We start from the raw sequence: 22788 nt of genomic DNA, 5'->3' as shown, positions 1-22788 counted from the left end.
TTTTGTTCTCCTCCTTACCGTACCCAGTGAGGCTGCTCCTGAACTGGCCCATCTTGGGCTCGCAGCCCAGCAGGGATGATATGAAAGTCATGCCGGTCACTGGAGGGCAATGCCCTTAGTCAGGGCCTAGCACATATGGCCACCAGGAGAGGCTGACAGAGCTGGGGCTGCTCCAGCCAGTAAGAGGAGGCTAACGGGCAACTGAACTGTAGCACACAGCTGCAGGATAGGGAATTAGCGAGGCAGCAGAGCCAAACAATTCTTGGCAGTGGCAGGTGATAAATAATGGGCAATGGCCACCAGCTGTAGGAAGGGAGGTTCATGCTGGACATCAGGAAAACTCCCTCACAAGGAAGGTGGAGCAGCACTGGGACAGGTTGCATGGGGAACCTGTGGAAGCTCCATCCCCAGTGGTTTCCAAGACCAGACTTCATGTCGGCAACAGTCCACTTCAAGGGGGAGATTTGACTAGATGACTTTCAGCAGTCCCTTCCAGCCAACATTTCTATTCTTCTAAGTGCCTCATTTTCCAAACAACCTTCCTAGACAGCGTTATCACAATGGTGGAGCTGGAAATACTCGGCTGGCAGTTAAATGACTTTCCATCCATCGCAGACCTACGAAACAGCCATTCTAGCCACTGCAGATGTGCTCTTTGTAGGAGATGAATTCAGTTTGGTTTAAAAAGCAATTGCGACGTTGTCCTGTGTTTTGTGCACCCGTGCAATGGTCCAGCAATACGATACCTGGGATAAGTTCAGAGGAGCAGCTGATTGGTATGTCTGGTTGAGTAGCTGGATGACTGAAGTAAATGGTGTGAATCCCTTCCTCAGTCACCCCCCAGACCACGGGCCTCCCTCCCCCTGATCTCCTTATGGAGGTGGGTGGCAAAAAGGAATCAAGGAGATAAAAATAAAACCAGGGCAGCCTTAAAGTTCCACCATTGCTCAGAAACTGTATAAGGTGTGGAAAGTGTATTAATACACAGCAGTGATTAATTCACTGTTTGAGTTTGACAGAGGGGTATAATACTTTGCTTGTAGTTTACCTGGAGGAAACAAGAGAACAAAAATTTCTCAATAATTACAGGCAAGTATCTTAAATATAAGATTACTTGATAATATTGGTAAGGGACAATTTTATTTTTTTTTAAATTAAGGTTAAAGAATGGTTTAAGAGCAATCAGAACTTTCTAGTGATAAAATACAAAAAAGTCATTAATTTTTGCTGATTTACCTTTATCAGTAAAAAGTACAAATAAAAAACTGTGCTTTCACGAAAAAGTAAACCAGGCTTACACAGTTTTGCAATATATTTGATATTGCTTTCACACAACTGAGGTGACTGAGGTGAGATGGCTCAGAATATCTCCAGCAGACCCAAGCTTCTTGCAGCCCTAAATCATTATGAACCCCTTAAGCGTAGATGTAAGACAAAGAGAAGACAATGTATGGCTCCTAACCAAAGCCAAAAAAAAAAAGCTGAAATAGGACTCTTGTTGAATTTAGGTATTTCTTTCAAGCACATGTTTTATGTTAGCAGAACTTCAGGGAACCTCACAGGTGAAAATGCACGGTGGTTAGCTAAGGCAGATGCCTGTGACTGCCACTGCCTGGGCCACGCTTCTCGGTGCTCCTCTTCGGTCTCCAGCCCTCCTGCTGCAGCAACAGCGCTAACTGAGGCAGAAGTCTTGGGAAGAGAGGAAATGCCAGGGCAGGCATGAAAAAGAAAGTGCAAGCAAGAAGCGGTCTGGTGTTGAAGCCATTCTCCAGAACAAAGCGAGTCCCGAGTTCTGGATGGTGCTCCCATACAAAGACTGTGTCTCAAGGGTGCTTATTATACATATAATATTATGGTATAATATAGGCATATATTACACAGAATATTATGTACATTATGCAGGATGTATTTTCGGTATATTTTTAGAGGACAGAGTTTTTATTTATATTTTGCATTCTGTGGAATGCAACACGCTAGTCTATGACAAACAAGCTGTGTGACAGGGGGAAGGAGTGCAGCGGGGGAAGGAGGGAGGAGAGAATTTAACAGAAATAACTCCACTTAGTGTTTGAGTGAGCGATGTAATGAAATCTGTTTGCTGTGCTAGCTGTCTCCAGATTGGGCTGTAATTACACCACAGAAGGAAGAACGGTAGCTGAGTCTCAACCTAGATCATTTATGTAAACTCAGCCTTCTTGTCAACGGCATTCTCAGATTGCATGCATGCAAACCACAAAAATCATCTCCTATGAACAAAACAGAGACGGTCTCAAATTACAGGCTTCTGATACACCTTATATGCTGTCTGTAACTGGACTTTAAAATTCAACACAGTGAGGTTCAAAACTTCTCCTGTATTTTCTGCATTTTATTCAGCCGGTGAAAGACTGAAGAGCATTACTTCTTCCTTTCTGCCAAAGGCCGATGTCTAGCCTTACAAATCAACATTTATTTGGCTTAAATAAACGCAAGTGTCACAAACCTAGGAACTTCTTTTGTGTAAGACTGTGTTGAAACAAACGGCTTCATCTGAGGGAGGGATATTCCCTCCCCCAGGCGAGTTGGAAAAACCTCATTCTTTGACCCAGAGCAACATATTTTACACGCACAGTATAAAACCCAGGCAGTCACTTCCCTTAACAGAGCCAAATTAATATTTGATTAAATATTTTAAAGCTCCTACTTACCATGCTTGACACATTTTCTCAGCAAGTTTCTCAAATATGGAAAGCATTAGGCACAGGGTAATTTTACATTTGAATACATAAAAACAGTGTGAGGAGACATGACTGCATGCAGACAGAGAGAGGATTTTCCCCCATTAATCCCCCAAACTGCCCTTCCCCTTGATAAGCGGGCACGTTAATTCCTGGCTTTGGCAGCTCGCTCTCTCTGGGCAGGTTTGAGCAGGCTTCTTGTGACACCTGGATCTTCACACCCCTCCATCCCTCCCTCCATCCCTCCCTCAGGCAGGAAAACCACTGGCCTCCACCCTGGCGCCGTCCCTGCCGGTGCCCAATCAATACCGACTTATTTCCTGTCCATTTGCTGAGGTCACGGAAACAGGACTCATTAATTATTTCTACCGGTGCAGCCTCAAGTGCACTTCTGGCACGACAAGCGAAAGCCGGCTGTGACCTTTTTTTCTTCCCCCTCCCGAATTTTGCTGGTGGCGGCGGCAGCTGGCGCGCGGTCCTCCATCGGGACAGGACGGGGGGATGAGCTGCCCAGCGGTGCGGGGCGTCATCGGCGTCCCCGCTGGGTTACTCCCGCCCGCGGAGGGAGACCAGCTCCTCCCGGGGCGGCGGGTCAGGGAAACCTGGTCACGGCATAGACGATGTTGGCCAAGGCGGCCCTGGCCTCGGAGGGAGGGAAGCGCTCCAGGGCCGCCAGCGCTCTGTTTCCGTGGCAGCGGCACAGGTCGATGGCAGAAGTCACACCTTTGCCGGCCTTGATCGCTTCCTGCAGCTGTCGGAAAACACAGGCACAACGGGTGGGTTTCGGCAGTGCTGGCCTGCACAATTATCTCAGAGAGCACAGGGCTCCCACTGCCCCTTCCCAAGGTGAAGGCAAGAACCGAAGCCATCAGACAAAGCTCTTAAATACTCTCAGCTGCTCCGTTCTGGCTCCCCACTACAGCGAAACTGCAGGTAATTTAAACTACATCACCCACTACTTCATCGCCTGAAAGATGCTGGCTCTCCAAAGGGCACACTCAATTACACACACACACACAAAAAAAATGTTTTAAATATCTGGGCATTTCATACCTAAGCCACTGCCTGAGAGCTCTTCTGCAGAACTGGCAGACCAGCCGCTCGCTCGCGCTCTCATTTTCTGCAGTCAAAAACTGGATTTTATGAACACCCATTCCATCCCCTGTCTTTGGAAACAGGCACAGGATGACACATGTTGAACTCTTGTCTTTTGTAATACAGGTTTCTATTTATACACCCTATGATTACATTTGTTACAGTGGACAAAAGCAAATTTTGTCAGTAAAATGGGATGCGTTAAACTTTATCGTACTGAGCTATATCCATGCAAACTCAATCTCAGTAAGGCTAGTGAATTTGACAATGGTTTGGAGATACATCATACGAGAAAAAATATTTTCATGGAATAACAGACATTTCATGGCAAGCTGCTGGAAAGATTTGGCACCTAAAAAACTTGGGTAAATGGCAGGTTAAATTGCTATGAAAGAATACGAACAAATATGTCAAACAAAACATGTTGTGTTTTCCAGTACCTCAATTTAGTTGAAGCTCTAAACAGTAATTTCATTTATTAAGGGCTTTTTTTTTAATTATTATTTTTTCCTGAACAGCATCATGAGACTGTCATGAAACATTGTTACATTTTTCCACCCTAAAATACAGTTGTCCCCAGACCAACGCCAGCCTGATGCCTCATGCCAGAGCCTGGCAACCAAGGCCAGGTGGTCTTCAGGATTTGATTATTCCAAAAGCATGACAGCATTTCATGATCTTTTAATGTGTCCCACCCGGCTTTCACAGGTGGGTTACATCACTGTATCAGCTTTTAAAAAAAGGGCTTTTCTTGAACACAGATACTTAAGAGTAACTACTTATACAGGCGTTTATAAATTATGTTGTCCTCCAATACACAGCCCAATCCTCCAATTCATTTACAAATGCATCAGTATAACCGTATCTATCTAGTTTAAATCACGTAAAAAACCCCTAACCTATGACCAAATTGTAAGAGTCACCCATTTTATGTAGATACTTGCATTCATACAGAATGAATGACATTTCTTATCTGAATACAAACTAAAGTGAATTCATTATCTGTATTTAAAGATGAAATCAGCTGAAAGCATATTACAGCACTTGAGCGTTTAAGTCCCAGTTCATAAAAATTTTATTCTCCACTTCAGTTAGAATCTTCCTGCACTGTGCGCTGGAAAGGAACTTGCCCTGAGGCACAAATGCATTGCATAGCTAATTCAACACGTCTTCTAACGAATGGGAATCAGCCATATAAGCACAGCTCTACAGCAAAGGTGGGGATAGGTGAGATGAGGTACGCCAGCAGCATGAAAAGGTGTTTCTTCCCCCTTCCTTGAGGCACAACTTTGCGAGATGGTAGAACTCACACATCTTGAAGCAAACTCTGCTGATTTGCTAAAGCTCATTAAAAAGGTTTAGCATACCTTGTAGTACTCATGTAAGTATATATTGAGATGTAAACAGGAAAGAAAAATAGCTCCTAAAAAGTCTTCAAACTGGTCAAAGATCAGAGGAGCTTAGCTTAAGCATATATGATTGCATATATGTACTATGATTCACTCGTAACACCAAAATCTGGAAAGGGGGAGAACGCAAGGACACAATCCATTTACACACGCTTGTCTTGCGTAAGCCCTTAGACAGACGTAGTGCCTTGAAGCCGAAACAATTGCAAAGCTTGTGTCAAACTATACGCAGAGGAATCACTATACAAAAATCAGTCTAATCTGCTATTGAATGCTTCCAGCAAAGTTCAAGGAACCTCAAAATGAAAAATACCTGCTTAGATGGCAAGCTCCTTCCTCAGCTTTTCAGTTAGAGATCATCCTATGTAATGAACAATTTATAGCCCTTAAAAACTTACCTGTTTTATATTCCATTTGCAGAATCAGCTGGTTAACTCAAATAAGCACACATTGAGGCAAACCGGCCTGGATTAACCAGACTGCCTGCTACCTCTATCTCAGCTGGGGTTGTAAAAGGAAAAAAAACAACCAACCAACAAAAAAAGGAAAAAAAGAGAGTACAAATTGGGCTTCTTGTAGCGGGACAGTTATTAAAGAAATAGAGGACATAACTCCACAGGAAACAAGGCTTCAGTAGCCCTGCTGTATGCAAAAAAACCCCTAATTTAAGACTTCAGCTGTACTGTTAGTTGTATTACAGTTACACTTTCACACTCTCAATTTTTGAGCTTCAATGACTTTATGTAATGCACTTCACAAACTAAGTACATAGAAAAAAAATCAATGTATCCAGTTTAGATGTATTATTTTTTTAATTTCATTTGGATAGGAGCAGCTAATTTTTGAGGCAAATAAACAGAAAAGCAAAATGAACTGCTTTTATTTGTTACTTTATAAACTTTAATTAAGCTCCCTCATTAATTTCTTCTAAATAAAGGAATCTGCTCTTTTAGTCTGTAGTTATGCGGCATCATTTTGTGCATCAAACATATTTCCACTTGTAGGAACAATTTCATCCATCATTAAAACACAACCTTCTTCAGGGTGGCATACAATAATTAAAACCGAATACAAGTCAAAATACAGATTGCTGCGACACTTTTCTCTAATTGAACTGCTAGATATGCTGGAATACTGCATTTTAACTTTTAAGCTTTTGACCAGACCATTGGCACTAAAGCCCTACTTCATTCTAAAGGTGCCACGAACCTGAAAAAAAATCACTGACCGGGTTTTGGTTATTTAAATTCAGCTTAAAGAATAGTCTTGCAATAGCGCAGTCAAGTTAAGACTCAGATGAGAAGTGATGCCCCCCCCCAACATACCAGCACTGTCATCCTTCAGCACCTTCTGTTTTCCTCAATATATTCACATATTGACCAAGCTTGACAGTTTTGCCTGGTACACATGAAGCTCAGAACCCCAAAGTTTTATGTCTGAAGGTTGTTCTATGAATCCAAGAAAAAGCAACATCAACATCGTTATCTTCACAGTCTGGGAAAAAAGATGCCTGGCTGAGCACTGAGAACAGAGCACATAAAGAGTCTTGCTCCATTCAGCCTGCTCTACTTGCACTAAGCCCAGCCTCATCCACTTGACCTGCAATGAATTTATTTTCGTTTCTTCTCATTCCCTAGTCTTTGGCTGGAAGGAGGGATGGCTCTGATCAAGAGTTACAGAAAGAGCGAAAGAAAATAGATATGGAAAGCAGGGAAGTGCTGAGGGTTTCTCACTCTGAATGCTCTGAATACACACAGGAGGACAAACTGCTGAGTGAGAGACAGGGCTCTATTTCTCCAGCTTCCTCCTTCCCTTCTCGTCACTTCCTTCTCTTCTGCCATCTTATACCAGCAAACCAAGAGGAGGAGAAAGGGATGCTTTCTGAGCCCTTCCAACTTTAAGGCTGCTTTCCACTATCTCCCTCTGCACCCACACACTCTGGGCATATCCTGCAAATAAAGGGTAACAAGCCATTGATTGTTGCTTGAAGATTGCCCCTTGGAAAAGAGATTGCCCACTGGAAAGGAGAGTTTTATATCAGCACCTTGGTTTCAAGCTTCCATTTCCTATCCTTCAGGAGGCAACCACAAGCACCAAGTAGTTGGAGTTGGGGCATTTTCCACTCAAGCCTCTGCGGTTACCTGGGCCAAGGACAGAACCAAAACCCAGAACAGCAGCCACTTTCTATGAAAAGGGGGATCTGGGTTCAAGACCTTGGTCTCAGGACTGCTTCCATCTCTCATGTTAAAAGCTACTGGACGAAATAGAGGTAGTTTTGGAGCAACGGCCATGTAACCATCTATAGTCCACTCGTGGTTCTGGCCCTACATGTGGGAACAGAAGGATGCTTACGGATGAGAACTTTACTTCTCTGTTCACTGACTTACCCTTCTAAGTCCACCATAAAACCAAAAGAGTATGCTTGTGTGTCCCATCTCTCCGCTTATGAGCTAGTAAGACGTTAAAACTAAGAAATTATTTCCTCTACTTCTGCCGTAGAGCATAAGTGAATAATAAAAAGAAAACCTGTGTTGTCTAGGTCATACCCTATATAGAATTGTAGTGAATTCGCATTCCTGATCCTATTTTATAGCATTAATGTTTGGGGGTTTTTTACTAAGTATTTAGGCACATTCATAAGGGATATTCTACATTTGGATTAACAACCTTGATAGGGTCTACGCAGCTTTTAGGTTCTACTGATTTGTTACAAATATACAAAGAGTAATGAAATGGTGATGGTGAATCTCAAAACCAACTGCTAGTTTCACATATGGTACTAAATGGTCATCCAACAGAAGTTGTCTCTAACCAGATTTGACAACATTCAACTCGATTCAAATCAATGACCAACAGGCCAAGAGGTCCACATTCTGTTTCTCTGATGTTTCAACTATACTCTTTTTCCTTCATAGTTAGTTATCTACACGCATATTTTTTTCTTGAAGCAGCGTGTCCTTGCAGCAAAGATCATCAGCCACTTCTTGGGCTGTGTTAACAAGTGTATTCAGCAATTGCTGCCCCCTATTTGGGGCTTGTGGGACCATGTCTAGAGTGCTGTGCCCAATTTTGGGCTTCCCGCTAAGTGAAAGACATTGCCATACTGCAGAAAGTGCAGTGGAAGGCTACCCAGATGATACGGGGCTGGAGCAGCACATGGTCTACAAGGAAATGCTGGGAATTGCCTCGTTCAGCCTTAAGAAGAGAAAGCTGTTATTGCTGTTCCAACTACCCCATGGGCAAGTGCAGAGGATTCAGAACGGGACTCTTCTCAGAGGTGTACGTGGAAGGGATGAGAGGCAACGGGCACAGGTTGCAGCATGGGAAATGCTGGTTAGACCCAAGGAAATTCTTTTCCACCAGGAGGGAGCTCAAGCACTGGAACAGGTTGCTCAAGCACTGGAACAGGTTGCTCAAGCACTGGAACAGGTTGCTCAGGTCCGCTGTGAAATCTCTGTCCTTGCAGATACTAAAAACTCAACTGAGCAAACCCATACTAGCTCTGCTTTGAGCAAGAGGTTGGACCAGACATGCCCCAGAGGTCCCTTCCAACTTAAACTATTGTATGATTCTGTGAATAAAGTAGAGTTCAAAAAACTATGTTTCCCAGTCTCTTTGTTTTAAAAAGGCAAAGAGAAATTTTTTCATCCACAGCATTTAAGTATTTGCCTTTCAGACCAACTCCTCTGGATTGCTGTTGGACAGAATGGCTTGTCTGAGGGCAGCGAGAGGTCAAAGAGGCAAGCTAGGGACTGCTGGATTTTGGAGACTGAAGAATTAAAGGAGACAAAAAACTAAGCAGGTGTTCAAGTACAAAGACAATTAACTTCAAATCTTCTCTGCTGAGATACTTCTGCCTTGTTTCATAGCCAAAGGAAAGAAGATTCCTTTCAGACAGCTCTACCTGTAGGGAGCAACAAATTTGAGGGGGGGGAAGATTCCCTGAATATGTGGTGAATATTTTGGCTGTACTAGACTTTATGTGCAAAGGGAGAAGCAGAACACTGAAATTCTTAATTTTTTTTATTTTTTTTTTTAACAGTCAAACTTAGGATTAATTATTTAAGTGATAAGATATCAACAAGTAACTTCAGAATTTTTTTTGTTGTTTTAGAAGAATAATCCTAAACAGCTAAATTTCTTACATACTGAAATCTTCAAACATCATGCATTCTCTCTGATCTTGAAGTGAGCTAAAACATTCTACAATTCTGAAATGCACAGTACTCACTGAAACAAAAAGAAACCCCAAAACACAAAATTTAAATTGATCTGTGGCTGAGTGACTGAATAATGCTCTAAGTGTTTGCAGCGTTCTGCACTAGCTTTTCTAAATTTGTTTCTCTTCTGTGGTAACACCATGCTCAATAATCACCGATGTTTTAGACTGCTGAAATGTTACCTTGAAAAGGCACTGACACGTTTCACAGCTAGTAGATCAACTTTGTCAAATTTTTCCTTTGCTTTTTAAGTACCTTGGAATGTCTCAGCATCCACTCTTACAGTTTTTGTGGCTGGACAAAGGGTTATGCTCTTTCTTCTCAAAATGGGCTGAACGATCATGTAAATGCATCACTTCATAACATCATGAGATACATTTATTTTTTAAAAATCTTTGTTGACTATATATGTAGAATGATATGCCACTTGAAATTGGAGCAGTAAATGTATTTATCCAATATGTTCTTAGAAACTTTTTCTATATAAAAGGTAAAGAAATGCATCTTTAAAGGGCATAAACACCGTCGAAACTTCCATTAGTAGTACTACTCCTCTGACAAACAGAAAACTTCTCTTTTTACTTAAAACTCAAAAACACCCTCTCTAGGAAGAGACCAAATGTGGCGATAGTCACCTCCAGCAGCAGAGGAAAGATGGCCTGCTTACAGGGAACGCTGCTACTCCAGCTGTTACGTAGTTCTTGTAGCACACTTTGCCAAAAAATTACAAGTCATCCTGAGACACTGATTGATTGTACAGACCCTTGAATATTTTAGAAGAGGCACCAACTCCTCCTCCTTACGACTTTCTGTGTCTTTCACAATGAACTTAACAAGGCCCACTAGCTTTTAATTCTAAACGATGGTAGTTAAGTGATGCCTTTTTACCAAAAAGCATGACTTACTTACATTACATTAATGCAAATAGTGATTGTTAATTGTCATCTTAGCATACGCAAGCAATTAACTTGATATTTATGTTAAAAGATGTGATAGCTGTTTGCTTTAATGAAACAAAAGTTGTGCTGGATTCCCACCCCAAAGCAGCCATGGAAAATACCCACTGATTAAAAATGAAGATGCAACTGATTTTTGGTACTGGATGTACATCTTGATAATTCAGATATAGTTAATTCCAACAAAGGAGAAAATTGCTTCTTCTGAATGGTTCCAGCTACTTTTGTACTATTACTAACACATCTAAAAAAACCTATATTCATTAAATCACTGACTACTCTGTTTTTTTAATATACGTAACAAAAGGAACTAATGGCAGTGGCTGCTCCAAAACAAACAAGACAAACTTTCATGGAAAGCCGCCACAGGTCATAAGCATCTACAAACAACAATCCTCTGTTTTTAACTCTTTGCTGCATTTCAGGAGCAAGAGAGTGAATAGTCTGTGGCCTATAGTCCCATGACACATCTCATGATGAGTCTCTGGCATTTAAACAAACAGAACCGTGGGACCACTGTCGTTTTCACCATGGGACTGGAAAACTGCTCCACACTGCAGCAGAACGAATGCGCTAACCCTGGTAGTCAACGGTGAGCTGGGGAAGGGGAGCCATGCGACTCTTGCTAACGCAACTGGATGGCACTGTGTTATCGTTATTTATTAGTTGCATGACAGTAGGCTACCACTGAGAAACCTCCTTGTTTCCGAATGTGACCTTTCCCATTTTTCTTCTCTTTCCTACCATATAGGAAGTGGAGACATGAGTGCCATGCAGTGTATGAATGGCTGGATCTACCACTTCTTGACTCATGCTAGTTCCAGTACTGTACAAAATCTGCTCCCTGTGTTAACGTCACGCACAGTGTTTCATATACAAACCAACAAAGTATGTCACAGCACGCTATGCTGATGTACCGTATTTCCCATGCCAGTTTGGATGAAAGACCTCTGTAACAGACAGCAGAGCAAATGGACAGGGCTATGGTAAAAAAAAAAAATGAAGCGTTGCTACGCCCTCTTTCACTTGACTTAATTTATCTTTTCTGAATATCGCATTTAGAAAAACAAGAAATCCTTGCAGTAGCATACTCATTGGCTGCAAAATACAGGATTTATGTCTTTATTTAGCCTTATAATTTTTCTAGAGACTTGGCCAGAAAACAATGATTATTCCTAGCTTACTCATTTCTGCTACTAGTTGTGCCTTTGTTACGTTCATTTAACTAGTTTGTATAATGCCAAGCACCATTAAGGCCTTGACTTCAGCGGAGAGTTTTTAATCAATATTATAATAGTAACAATTAAATTGAGAATCTCAATTTGTTGTTTTAGAATCACACAGCTTATCTTGCATGCAAAGTAGATGTAAAAAGGATAAAAGCTTTTTGATTTTAAAAAGTCTGAGATTTTTGCCAAAATCCCACATACAAACGAGGGTGACAGGAAAGTTGCTGTCTCTTTCAATGACATGCATGAATTTTGTCCCTGCCATATATTGGTACTTTCTCTTTTGCTATCTGAGAAACACCACTAAAACAGAGCTGAAACTACTTTCTTCATCTCTGGAAGAGACTTTCAAACACCACAATGATGGGTCAATAATTTATCTGGATGCAGTGTGATGGCGTAGGAAAAAAAGAGTGAAACATTCAGATACTAACATGAAAAAAATATATTCAGAAACACAGACCTTAAAATAAGCCTTTTGTAATATTCAAGTCCTTCTGATAAAAAGATTGAGAAAAGCTGGGAGAAAAAAAGTATTAAGAAATTTTGCAGAACATAGTGACCTTATTGACATGACAATCTCAGACCTAATTAAATTAATAGAAAGTATTTCACTTCTATATTTATGTCAGAGTCCTCACTAAATTTACTAGTACCATCTAGATATTTTTTTGTCAGGGATACCATTTTAAAATAACATGCATCAAAAGAACAACTCAAAATTCTTGAGCAGTCTCAAAATCTAAATAAAATAAGACCTTTGCCTTTTAAGGAGGCATGTTAAATGGGTGGATCTCAGTTTCTCAAATTTACCTTCACTCACTGTTTTAATTTAAAGCCACAGCGAGTAAGGTAAAATACTCTTAAGCAGGCTAAACAGCTAACAATTTTTGTATACATATATTTATGAATTCAACTAAAGGAACAACATTTTTATCTCAACTAAGTGGCACACTGAAGTTCATAATAAAAATTAAGTGAACAAAAATTATATAGATTTTCAGAAGTTCTACAGCTAGTTTTGGTGACCTTCGCTTTTACAAAATTAAAGAGGAGATATTTTGGAGACTCAATGAGAAACAAGCCCCCAGATTTTATCAGGAACGTTAAAGTAATTCTAGCAACTGAATAAAGATGAGAGGGGACCTTGCTGCTGAGAATAAAAGACTGAGCAATGTGCAAATCACTGACTCTAGTGATGTAGAGATAAAGACAACACAGCAAAGGGCAAAAAAGAAATACTAATTTGTACTGCACAACATGCCTTCTAATTGACTGTGTGCATGTACTGGCCAAGCTACTATGCTGGGGTGAGCTACAGGTTACTGGGTTCATTTAGCATGGGTGTAACTAATGACCACTTTTATTTTAAATGAAGAAACATAGAAGAGAGGGACGTGAGATCATAGTTTTGAAACTGACTTCTACAAAAAACAAAGTTGATTATTGTTTGAGCTCACAAAAACCATGGTAAATTTTTCACTATCATTACTAAACTCATAATATCTGTGCTTGTGTAAGAGGTGATTACCCGGAGCTAGTAAAATCACGTGCTTTCTGCTGAAGTCAATTGCTCAAAATACAAAACTTGAAGAGCTTTTCCCCCTTCCTTTCCTTTTATTCAAGTGTCCAACTTGCCTAAGCACACTATAAGTTTTTAAATTTCATGGGAAGGATCCAAAATATGAAATAATTTCAGTTAAAATACAGAATACACTGACAAATATTTAATTAAAGTAAAGCAATTTTAGATGCTTTTCTCCCCCCACCCCCCCTTTTTTTAACTATGGAAATGATATTGGGTGGATCACAACTGTAAAAATTAAAAGGAGAAAACCCATTCTGGACTTACAAAAGCAAGCAGCCTAGCTTAAACATTCACAGAACTGTCTCACATACTCAGATATATTTGAAGAAGAAGAAATTTAGTGCTCTCATTGGTGACTTAGAAAGCCATAGTTGTATCAGTTTTCTTCTATCATAGAAAAAACCTAAAAGCACAATGATTTCAAATAGCAAGCTAAGGCTGAGATCCTTTCTATGTTCTAAGAGGAAGGACGGACAGAGAGTTTTTTTAATAATCCAGATTACAAATTTTCTTAGTACAGAATAATTATAATAAAAGTCTGACCTGTACCTGTGTGTTAGCCTTCCATACTAGCAGCAGCCATAGCTGTAACACTCTTTAGGCTCCAGTTCAAGAAGCAATTCTCAATCATGCGTGTGTCTCAGTAATTTATGTATTATTTCCCATTGATGCTGGAGGTAACTAACTGGACCCTCAAGATCTACTTAAGACTCAGAACAAATCAGGCTCGTGCTCAGTAAGCGAGCTGGGGACACAACGTCATCTTCTGCCTCCACCACAAGCACGCTGTGCTCCAGTATTTAACCAGGGGAACCTTCTCAGCCATCTCCTGCAGCTCTCTAAGAGCTTTATGGCGTCTCAGCTACTTTCCGTAGATAAGCTAGCTAGTTCAGGTCTGCCTTTACTGTAGAGCAGTCCCAGTAGCAAATACAGTAGTGACTTAGCTAAAAGTTGTAATGGGGACTGGAAGAAACACAAATTATTATAAAACATGTGTATGTATATTTTTTAATAGATGGCATGGCATTAAGGTGAGATTAAAAAAAAAAGTAACAGCATACTCTATCAACATATAGAGACCACTGAGGGGAGCTAACCTGCAAATGACTGCAGAAAAAGAAGACGGCAAAAGCCATCAGAAGCCTGGTTTCAGAACCAAGTTTGGGGAAGTAAATGGGATAAATAAAGGCAAAAAATGATTATTAAATAGCTACATTTGATACTTACAGTACAGATGACTATTACTGGCTTTTTAAAACCAAGAAATTGCACAAGCCATTCTCTCTTCCTCCATATACACACGCACAAATTATAACCTGACTTTAATAAGGAAGTTTCTCTCAACTGTCAAGAATACCCTTGAAAATATTACAAAAGCCATTTAAATGTAATTTACCAACCTTCTTGTAGTCCATTATATTTCCTTTTCCTTGTGCCTTAAAGAGAAAGAGAGATTTTATATAAGACATTACATACTACAAACTAGAGTTGCAAGAATAAAGAATGCAATTAAAAGAGCTACTACTTTAAACATAACCGACTTTCTTTAGGAATCTGATACGGAAAAACCTAAAATACAACCAAATGTGTTACCAGCTTATACAACATGGTTCTGTTTCAGATGAGAGCTGCAGATACTCAATGTAATTTTTAGTTTTTTTATTATGACTTGTAGTTAAACATTTGTTGAATCCAAAATGTTTTGGTCTTAAGAAATCTTGCTGTTTGCATTAATTAATCTCTCCCATAAGATTCTGAAATAAACTATACTTCATATCAGCAATAACAGGATTTATTTTCTTAAAAGAGAACTCTCCGTATATCTGTAGTGATTTGCACACAGGTAATAGTCTAGAGCTCTCAAAAGGGGATGTCAGGACCATGTCAGCACTATTAGACCTAGGTTAGAGGTGCTTTTGGTTTAGAATTGCATTTGAGTATGAGCATCACCCTTTACTTAAGCAGCAGATACATACAACCTATAACTCCTAATGCATTCAGAAAGAAGTATGAATAATTTTTAAATTCCTTCTTGCCCAGACGCAGAAAAGTACGTAGTCAAAATTCCTCAATTTTGTCACAGGACGATGTAGAAGAGAAGACGTCTATGTCTTTCTCACCCAGTGGCAGTGCTCTGCCAGACCCAGAGCATTCCTGTTTAACTAACCTCAAGCCCTTCCCTTAGGTCAGATCCAGCTGGATCATTATCACCTCATCCAACTCCACCTCTTCTTTTTTCAGGCATATTGAGAAAAAAATCACCCGTTTCTTTCCCTCTAGCCTCCACAAGGGATGACCACAAACCTCAGTTCTTCTGGAACGTGTCTCCTGAAAAGATGTAGATTAGGACCACTACCTCTCTGTGTCCTCAGTGGGGACTTCGGAGAGCAGCCAAGAGGAGAAGATCAACTGGTATAAGGAGAAGAGCTGAGGCCTGCACTGAAGAGGAACACTATGTGGCAAGCACAGCTTTGAAGAGATGTTGCAGAGATGGCACAGATTTGGAAAATAAATTAATTTTTGTAAGGGAGGAAAAACAAAATAGAGAAAAGAACCGACGAGAGACTAAGCAAGCAGAACAGGAAGGAAAACAGTAGATAACAAAACTGATTTCACTGAAGGAGAAAGGGGACTGATCCACAAAACCTATTTACTACTCTCTTTAAGCTTCTTAAGAATCAGCTTTTCTGGAATGCATATTAAGAAAACAGCCTGATAGCATTTGGGAGTTGCAAAACCACTGCCAATAACTGCTTCCTTATTTGTGTATTCCCATCTCTTTCATTTGCCAACTTTTATTCATACCGGTTGGATCTTACGGCTTCTTCAAAATATATCTAGTAGTTATATTGTGTATCAGAACACACCAGAAATATGTTCTTTAACAAATGATTGCCTATATGCAGATTCACACTGTAGTGGAGAATTTGCCAATATGTTTGAGGAAGATGCTTTTTAGCCTTAGCAACACCAGAAGAGGTGTGCTCAGCATGCCTCCTCCTGCGCCTAATACACATTACAAACAGCAAGAACATTTTCCCATGCTCTGTTCCTCTCTAGCATTCAAGTCAACGGCAGTTGTGCTTCTCCAAGCAGCAACCTTATCTAATGTGTTTCCTAAGCCTTCCTTACTACAACTGCACCTTTGCTTTTTTTCTTTCTTTTTATCCTCACAGTAGTTGGGCTCTTTTGACTTTTACTGACCCTGATTTCAGACACACAGATTTTTTCTTCCTTTTACATCAGACTTCTGCAACTGGTTTAGCTTCCTCAAAGGTATTAAGCCTGATTTGCAAAAGGTATGCACTATTGTCAAACTTGGATAACTTTCTAGGTCTCACTGCTTGGCTGGGGAGCTCAGCCTCTGAATGTCGGCGCTCAAAGAAAAGCATCTGCTTACCAGCATGTTAGAGACATGAACGGCCAGCTCAGCTCAGCCTTCCTCCTGAACACCACAGATCACCATGTGGCAGTACTGAGGGACAATAATACCATGACATTCTTCATTAATAAATGAGATGGTGTGAAATCAACTCACCTTGCCAGGAAGAAGCATCCCTGGATCCCCCATGAAATGACTCAAAATGCATCAGATAAGCAGCCCACAAGCAGATGGTTTAAGACAATGCTTTTGGAGCAGGATGTTTTCCAAGATTGACTTTTCTTTCTCAGATGAGATGGTCCCTCTTACATGTGTTCCTAAAACCTGTACTTGAGAAATGCCTGATAAAGCATTTGATAAATGTTTTTCTTCCAGCCCTGCTTCTTCTGAGAAGTCTCAGAAAGATACGGTGAAAGGCACATGGATTACCTTGGCCTAGATGAGATGGTTCTAGTTTCTGACCGATTCCTTTTTTAAATTACAAATACTATGAGGTAAGATGGATTCTAGACCTGTTCTTGAGGGATTCTGCTTAATTTCTTCACTCAGATTTTGATCTTTTGTACCTCACTGCTTAGATGTTGGATGCCTGTTTAACCCAGAGAATTTTCGCTCTTGTCTAGCGAGAGGTATCTGTAAGTGGCTAAAAGCGACCAACTCTTCTGTCTTTTGATGCCTAGGACATCCTCTGTCCTATAATCCTGCATTATCTGCTAAATTTTAAGAATACAGGGCTTTCCAAAAGCTCAGTGGGACCGCATTCAGCAACTATTTCAACACTTTCTCTGAAGAAGAGCATTCAAGCACCTCTTTGTCTGTCTACCACAGTGTTTCCTAGGAACCATTTAGGGTTGGGTGGTTTGGTTTTTTTTTTTTTTTTTAAAGCATTTCAGGACTCTACTCCAACCCCTATGCCTTTCAAAATAGACACCTGACCACACAGTTCATTGGGCATTTCAGTTTTAAATGCACAAAGGTGGAGGGTTTTGGTGGTGAGGTCAGTGAGAACAGGAGAGACTCAGGTCTTTATGGATGATCATTCACTCATGTATATATATCTCCATGTATACACACACACGCATGTACACATACCTACACATTTTTTTCCTCCTGTGACAAGGCTTCTCCCTATACACATCCCAAGTCCCTTTTAAGACAGTCTCTACATTTCATCCAAATCAGCATCTAATCTACTCAAAACACAAATACTCAGTGTTGATGCAACCTTCCACACCTGGATATCTGATGTATTTTGCTCCTTTCAAATGAAGAGACAAGGGGGCTTTTAAAAGGTCTTCAGCTCAGCAGCAGAAACGTGCATATGGCTGCCTTCGTTCAAAGGCTACCTTGGGAACCGTGACTGTATCCGGACCTCTGACAAGAGAGCTGTGGTGAAACAATCACACAAGTTCTGGGCATTCCACAGCAGTTCAGGCACCCTTCATGACCTCTCTGAAGACTGCCTTCATCCAAGATATGCATGACAGGCACTGAGTCCCAGTCACATGCTTTCTGAGCAGTATACCACTACTAGGTGCAATGGGGCTCTCTACCTCCACTTTCTTGAACTCCAAGACCTTCCTGTAGGAGGAGGAAGCTGCCAAGGGGAGGTGCTGCCTACAATCCATTGTATGAATGATTATATGGGCAAACAATCAAAAGAGAAAACCAGATTATTTAGCAGTAATTACAGGTCCATAATGTGATTTCCATATGCCTAGTCAGCTACTACGAAAAATTCTACCTGAGAGGGACTGAGTGCACTATGCATGCTTCGCCTGTTTATACCATACAAATGACATTGCACAAGAGGGTGGCTTATGATCATATTCTTACTAGTACTGCCAGCATGAGAAAGTCTCTGGCTTGGCCTATCTTGAATGTCACATAGTGAACATCACTATGGATGATATCTCAAAGAGCCTGTAGTTAATGAAAGGTAATTTTCCTTTCTAAATCAACACAAGCCACGAAAGGCTCCTGGACGAGGTGTTCCACTTTGTATTTAGCTAAAGTAGTAGTTAGTAGATACTTTTGCATAGTGCATGTCACCTTTTTTTTCCATCCCCTCCCTTCAGAGAGAAGTGCTTTGTTTCTATAATGCTCATTTTCAGTATGAGAATTAGTAAGCTGACAGACGGGCACTTTTGGAGTCCCGCAACCTCCTCTAGATTCTGCAGATGGGAAATTGTTTCAAAGCTTTTATGAACTGTGCTGTGGTAATACCATTATTCTCCAACTGCAATCATCCAAATCCGTCTACATTCAACTCATGTATGAGCCTTGTGTTGAGATTGTAGAATTCCAAAATTCCTCGTCACACATTATAAACTACCAGCTCCGCATTTCAAAATGACAAAAGGTTTGCTTCACTTTAAGATCCCCCAACTCCATACCACTGTAAGCTTGTAGATGCTGCTTATACTTGCCAAAATTTCACTGCTGAAGAGACTATGCCTGTTGCTTGAGCTATGTGAAGGCAGACTGCAACCTGCCTGTCATGAACGCAGAACTAGGCAAAGGCTCAGACTCCACACCTTCTGCCTGAGTCTCCTGCTCTCAAACCAGCAAGGAAAGGAGCCATTGGCAAGCACATCTTGAATTAATATGCTTGCACAGAGCTAGCTTCTTATTGAAGGCAGTAGCCTTTCCATCGAAAAATCTGTATAACAACTGCAGGAATTTCCAAATGGTACTCATCACAGCTGTTTAGACAGGCAAAACATGTCCGACTGATGCAGGAACTCAACAGAATGCTTAATTTTGGCCATTTTTGGTGTTTACCCCCCTTTCTCTCCCTGCTGTCTTGTACAGTTACCTATTTGTGTTTCAACAACACCCAGGAAGCTATTCACGGACCTGAACCCTGCTATGCTACACGGTATGTATAACAGATCTACACCACAGCTACCTCATTCTTACCGCCTTCTTCATCTAAGGGTTAGAGGAAAAGACAGCTGAATTAAGAGAACTGAGAACAAGGGCATCAACCAGCTAGATCTCACAAATATTTTGTAGTGGTCAGGAAGCCAAGTTCCCCAGATCTTTCCCCCCCCATCCAAAATTACCGCTCCCAGAGCCAAGTTGGCAGAAGGAAATGTGTGCCTACCTTTCAACCACTGTAACGCAAAGTTCTCTGCTTTAAGGTGCCAGTGAAAGTAGCTTTAAGCTAAGACGTGGGACTGCACAAGTAGTGCAGAGGAACAGACATATGTTCCACGCAAGCGAATCCGCTTGTTATACTGACACACAGAGGTCTGACAGAGCTCGACTGTCAGGTCCCTAGATTTCCGCCTCTTGAAAGCATGGAAGAGAGAGGTATTAAGTATGGAGAGCAGAGGTAACTGCTCTGTATCATCTTGTCTGTTGTTAGTTTCTAAGTTTATTTGCAGATTGAAAGTATAGATAGGAAGAGAGATACAAATGGCAAAACTAGGAAATTCTAAACAATGCTTTAATTTACCTCTCTGATCTGTTTAATCCATGCCTCCCTTCCAAGGAATTCCTGATGCAGGACTGCAGGAGCAGAATTCAAACTGAAGGCCATGGTGTCACTAGAACTTTCTTTCACAAATGGCTGAAGGTCTGAATGTAGCTGAAAGAGAAGAACATCTTTCTTCAATTCCCAGGAACAGTCTATATATATCCACCCACTCACCAGATCAAGGTCCATATACTGATCCTATACCTACTCACCACTTTCTGCTTTGACACTTGTACTTTGGTTGCACTTTTTCAAGTTTGGGGGAGGGAGAGGAAGAGGGGGAAGAATTGCAGTGGCAGAAAGTTGTGGTAAAGAGAAGCATGTAGAGAATCTGCAAAGAAATGGGTGAAGGACAGCTTGCAGAGCTGGGCAAGTGATGGGACACAGCCAGGTAGGCAATTTTTGAGTGGCAGGGCGCAGAAAAAACATAGAAGAAGGGATCCAGTCTTCGGTGGGAAGAATATCAGTTTTTCATCTGCGAAGGGTAATACATTCTACTTTTCAGTACCCAAGGAAGCTGATGCAATATGACCCTCCTTCTGACAAAGGAAACGTTACATAGCTAGGAGCTTTCTATGAAAATTATGCAATCCTTTATATACAACTATATGTCAATGGTGAATATATTAATATTAAAGCATACACAAAATATTAAGGCCATAGTCTGTACTAGAAGCAATTTACTGGTAGAGTTGTACCTAGTAATAGCATATAGTGGCACTTCTACAGCAGTAAAGCTGTGCTTTATAAAACCACTTCCTTCTCCTGGAGGAACTAGAAACTGTCTAAACAACTCAGCTGAAGCAGACGGGAGTCTGTCTGCCTGTCTCAAGCTACATCTATACTTGCAAGTAGTGCAATACAGTAGGAGCAGATCTTTAGGGCAAAACAAGAGTGCCAAGGACCCGAGTTCCATGCTGTGGGTGTTTTCCTTTAGACTAACTCTAGCTGTGGACTGAAAGACTTCTGATGGAGGTCAGAGGTCTTCTCTGGGAAATCCTACTGCTGCAGAGGTGTAGGCTGCTCCTGTCCATATCTGGTGACCTCCCTCCTTATCCCCCTCTGGAAGTTACGCCTCCACAGCAGATTATTCAGAAGGGAACATACGCAGGTCCTTCAGCCACTGCAGCTCATGCCTCAGCATCGTGTGCTGCTGCAGGCAGTTGAGCCTCTTGGTACAAACCTCTGCATGGAGGCAGCTGAGACCCAACACATGCTTCCTCCTGCAACTCTTGCTACTAGGACAGTGGCTTCAAGAAGAACATAGGAGCAGAGAAGGTAAAGTTTTAAGCTGCTACAGAAAGATGTGCTAGAGGGACATTAACAGAGCCTTGAATGAAATAAGCTACACTGCCAGAATTGTGATTTTGTCAGTTCATAAGCACTGTTCATACCAGTAGTTTCTGTGAACATCTTCACACGAGGCAGCAGACAAATCTCTCAACACCACTGACCTGCTGGCAAAAGTCTACAACATAGTGGCACTATACGACAGAGCTCAAAAGCAACATATCTTACAAATCTTTCTGTTTTTAAGATCCCAGAACAAAAGGAAAAGGCATACCTTATGACTCATAGACATGTGCTTTCCATACTGAAATGCCACGTCCTGAATCTCAGCACTGTGCTTTGCTAGCTCCATTGCAGCCTGGCAACTCTTTGCCAGCAAGGCACTATGTGACAGGAAAACCTGCTCCTTCCACGTAGATATGCCGATATCATCTGTAAGACAGTTCTCCTGAAAATGAAACAAAGGCTAACATGAAAACACCAAAACTGCAGCTGTGTCAGCTCGCAGAAGTTAATGGAGTGGCACAGGATAACGCAACATGCGGTGAGTAAAAAAACTCTGGGTGTCATGGTGCCAAATAAAGAAGGGCATTCTTTTGGGGATGAGTAGAGAAAAGTATCAGAATAAATATACTGGCAGCTTCAACAAACAACATTTTCATTTTCTGCTCAAAAAGAACAATGTAAAATGCGTGGAGCTGTCAACAGATTCAACACAGATCCTTTTCTTAATGACTGTATCATTACACTGAACATTAACAGCAGACTACACTCCTCATGAGGGACTGGGGAGAAAAAAAAAGAAAAAAGGCAAAAAACCAAAAAACAACCCCAGAGTACTTCTGCACTTCAGCCCCTTGCTAGTTACCAAGAACCAACAATCCCAAACAAACTTGAGAAGTCCCTACAATTTCTCCTTTGTAGTCAAGAAAAAAATGATTACAAAAGGTATTAAAAATCCTCATAGAACTGCATTGGAAAAATGAAGGGCTGTGATGAAGGACTTGTACCTCTTCTACTCTCATATTAAGGACAAGGAATGGCTGAAAGTATTAAAAAATAAATAAATAAAGCTGTGATTTAGAAATGTCAGGTATTAACTTTCCCAGGGGACTGATAGAGATCTCAGTGATGCCTCTAGTGAACTTTATCACCTTGACTGTAAGGTCAGAGATGCTCAATGCTTCTCAAAATCCTTTGTATCCAAAATATTAATTTGGATTACTTTCCACAAAGTGTTTTAATTAACACAAATCCAATCCTTTCCCCCCAAACCCAAATTCAACTGCAGCTCCTTTGGCTCACAAAGTGTTAATATGCCGCTATTTTACTAATGGATCTTCAAAGTTTGACATGACTTGTAATCTTCCTCACATACACGTCACTGTCACGCTTTTAGGTACTCTCTAAAGAGGGAA

The 22788-nt window shown here is 41.0% G+C and overlaps 1 protein-coding gene across 1 annotated transcript in view; it reads right to left on the bottom strand.

Annotated features, from left to right (window-relative positions):
• Window positions 1-837: 837 nt before the first annotated feature.
• PDSS2 (prenyl (decaprenyl) diphosphate synthase, subunit 2) overlaps window positions 838-22788 on the bottom strand; it is a 130434-nt gene continuing 108483 nt past the window's right edge. The window contains exons 6-9 of the mRNA XM_009327934.1: window positions 21645-21818; window positions 20060-20191; window positions 14615-14650; window positions 838-3468 (exon numbers count right to left, since the gene is read on the bottom strand). Of these exons, the coding sequence (XP_009326209.1) occupies window positions 3310-3468; window positions 14615-14650; window positions 20060-20191; window positions 21645-21818 (501 nt within the window). The 3' untranslated portion in view covers window positions 838-3309. The remainder of the gene's footprint in view (window positions 3469-14614; window positions 14651-20059; window positions 20192-21644; window positions 21819-22788) is intronic.

This window comes from Pygoscelis adeliae, unplaced genomic scaffold, assembly GCF_000699105.1.
Source record: "Pygoscelis adeliae isolate BGI_AS28 unplaced genomic scaffold, ASM69910v1 Scaffold76, whole genome shotgun sequence".
In the NCBI taxonomy this organism is placed as follows: Eukaryota; Metazoa; Chordata; class Aves; order Sphenisciformes; family Spheniscidae; genus Pygoscelis; species Pygoscelis adeliae.
This window is presented reverse-complemented; position numbering and strand designations above follow the sequence as displayed.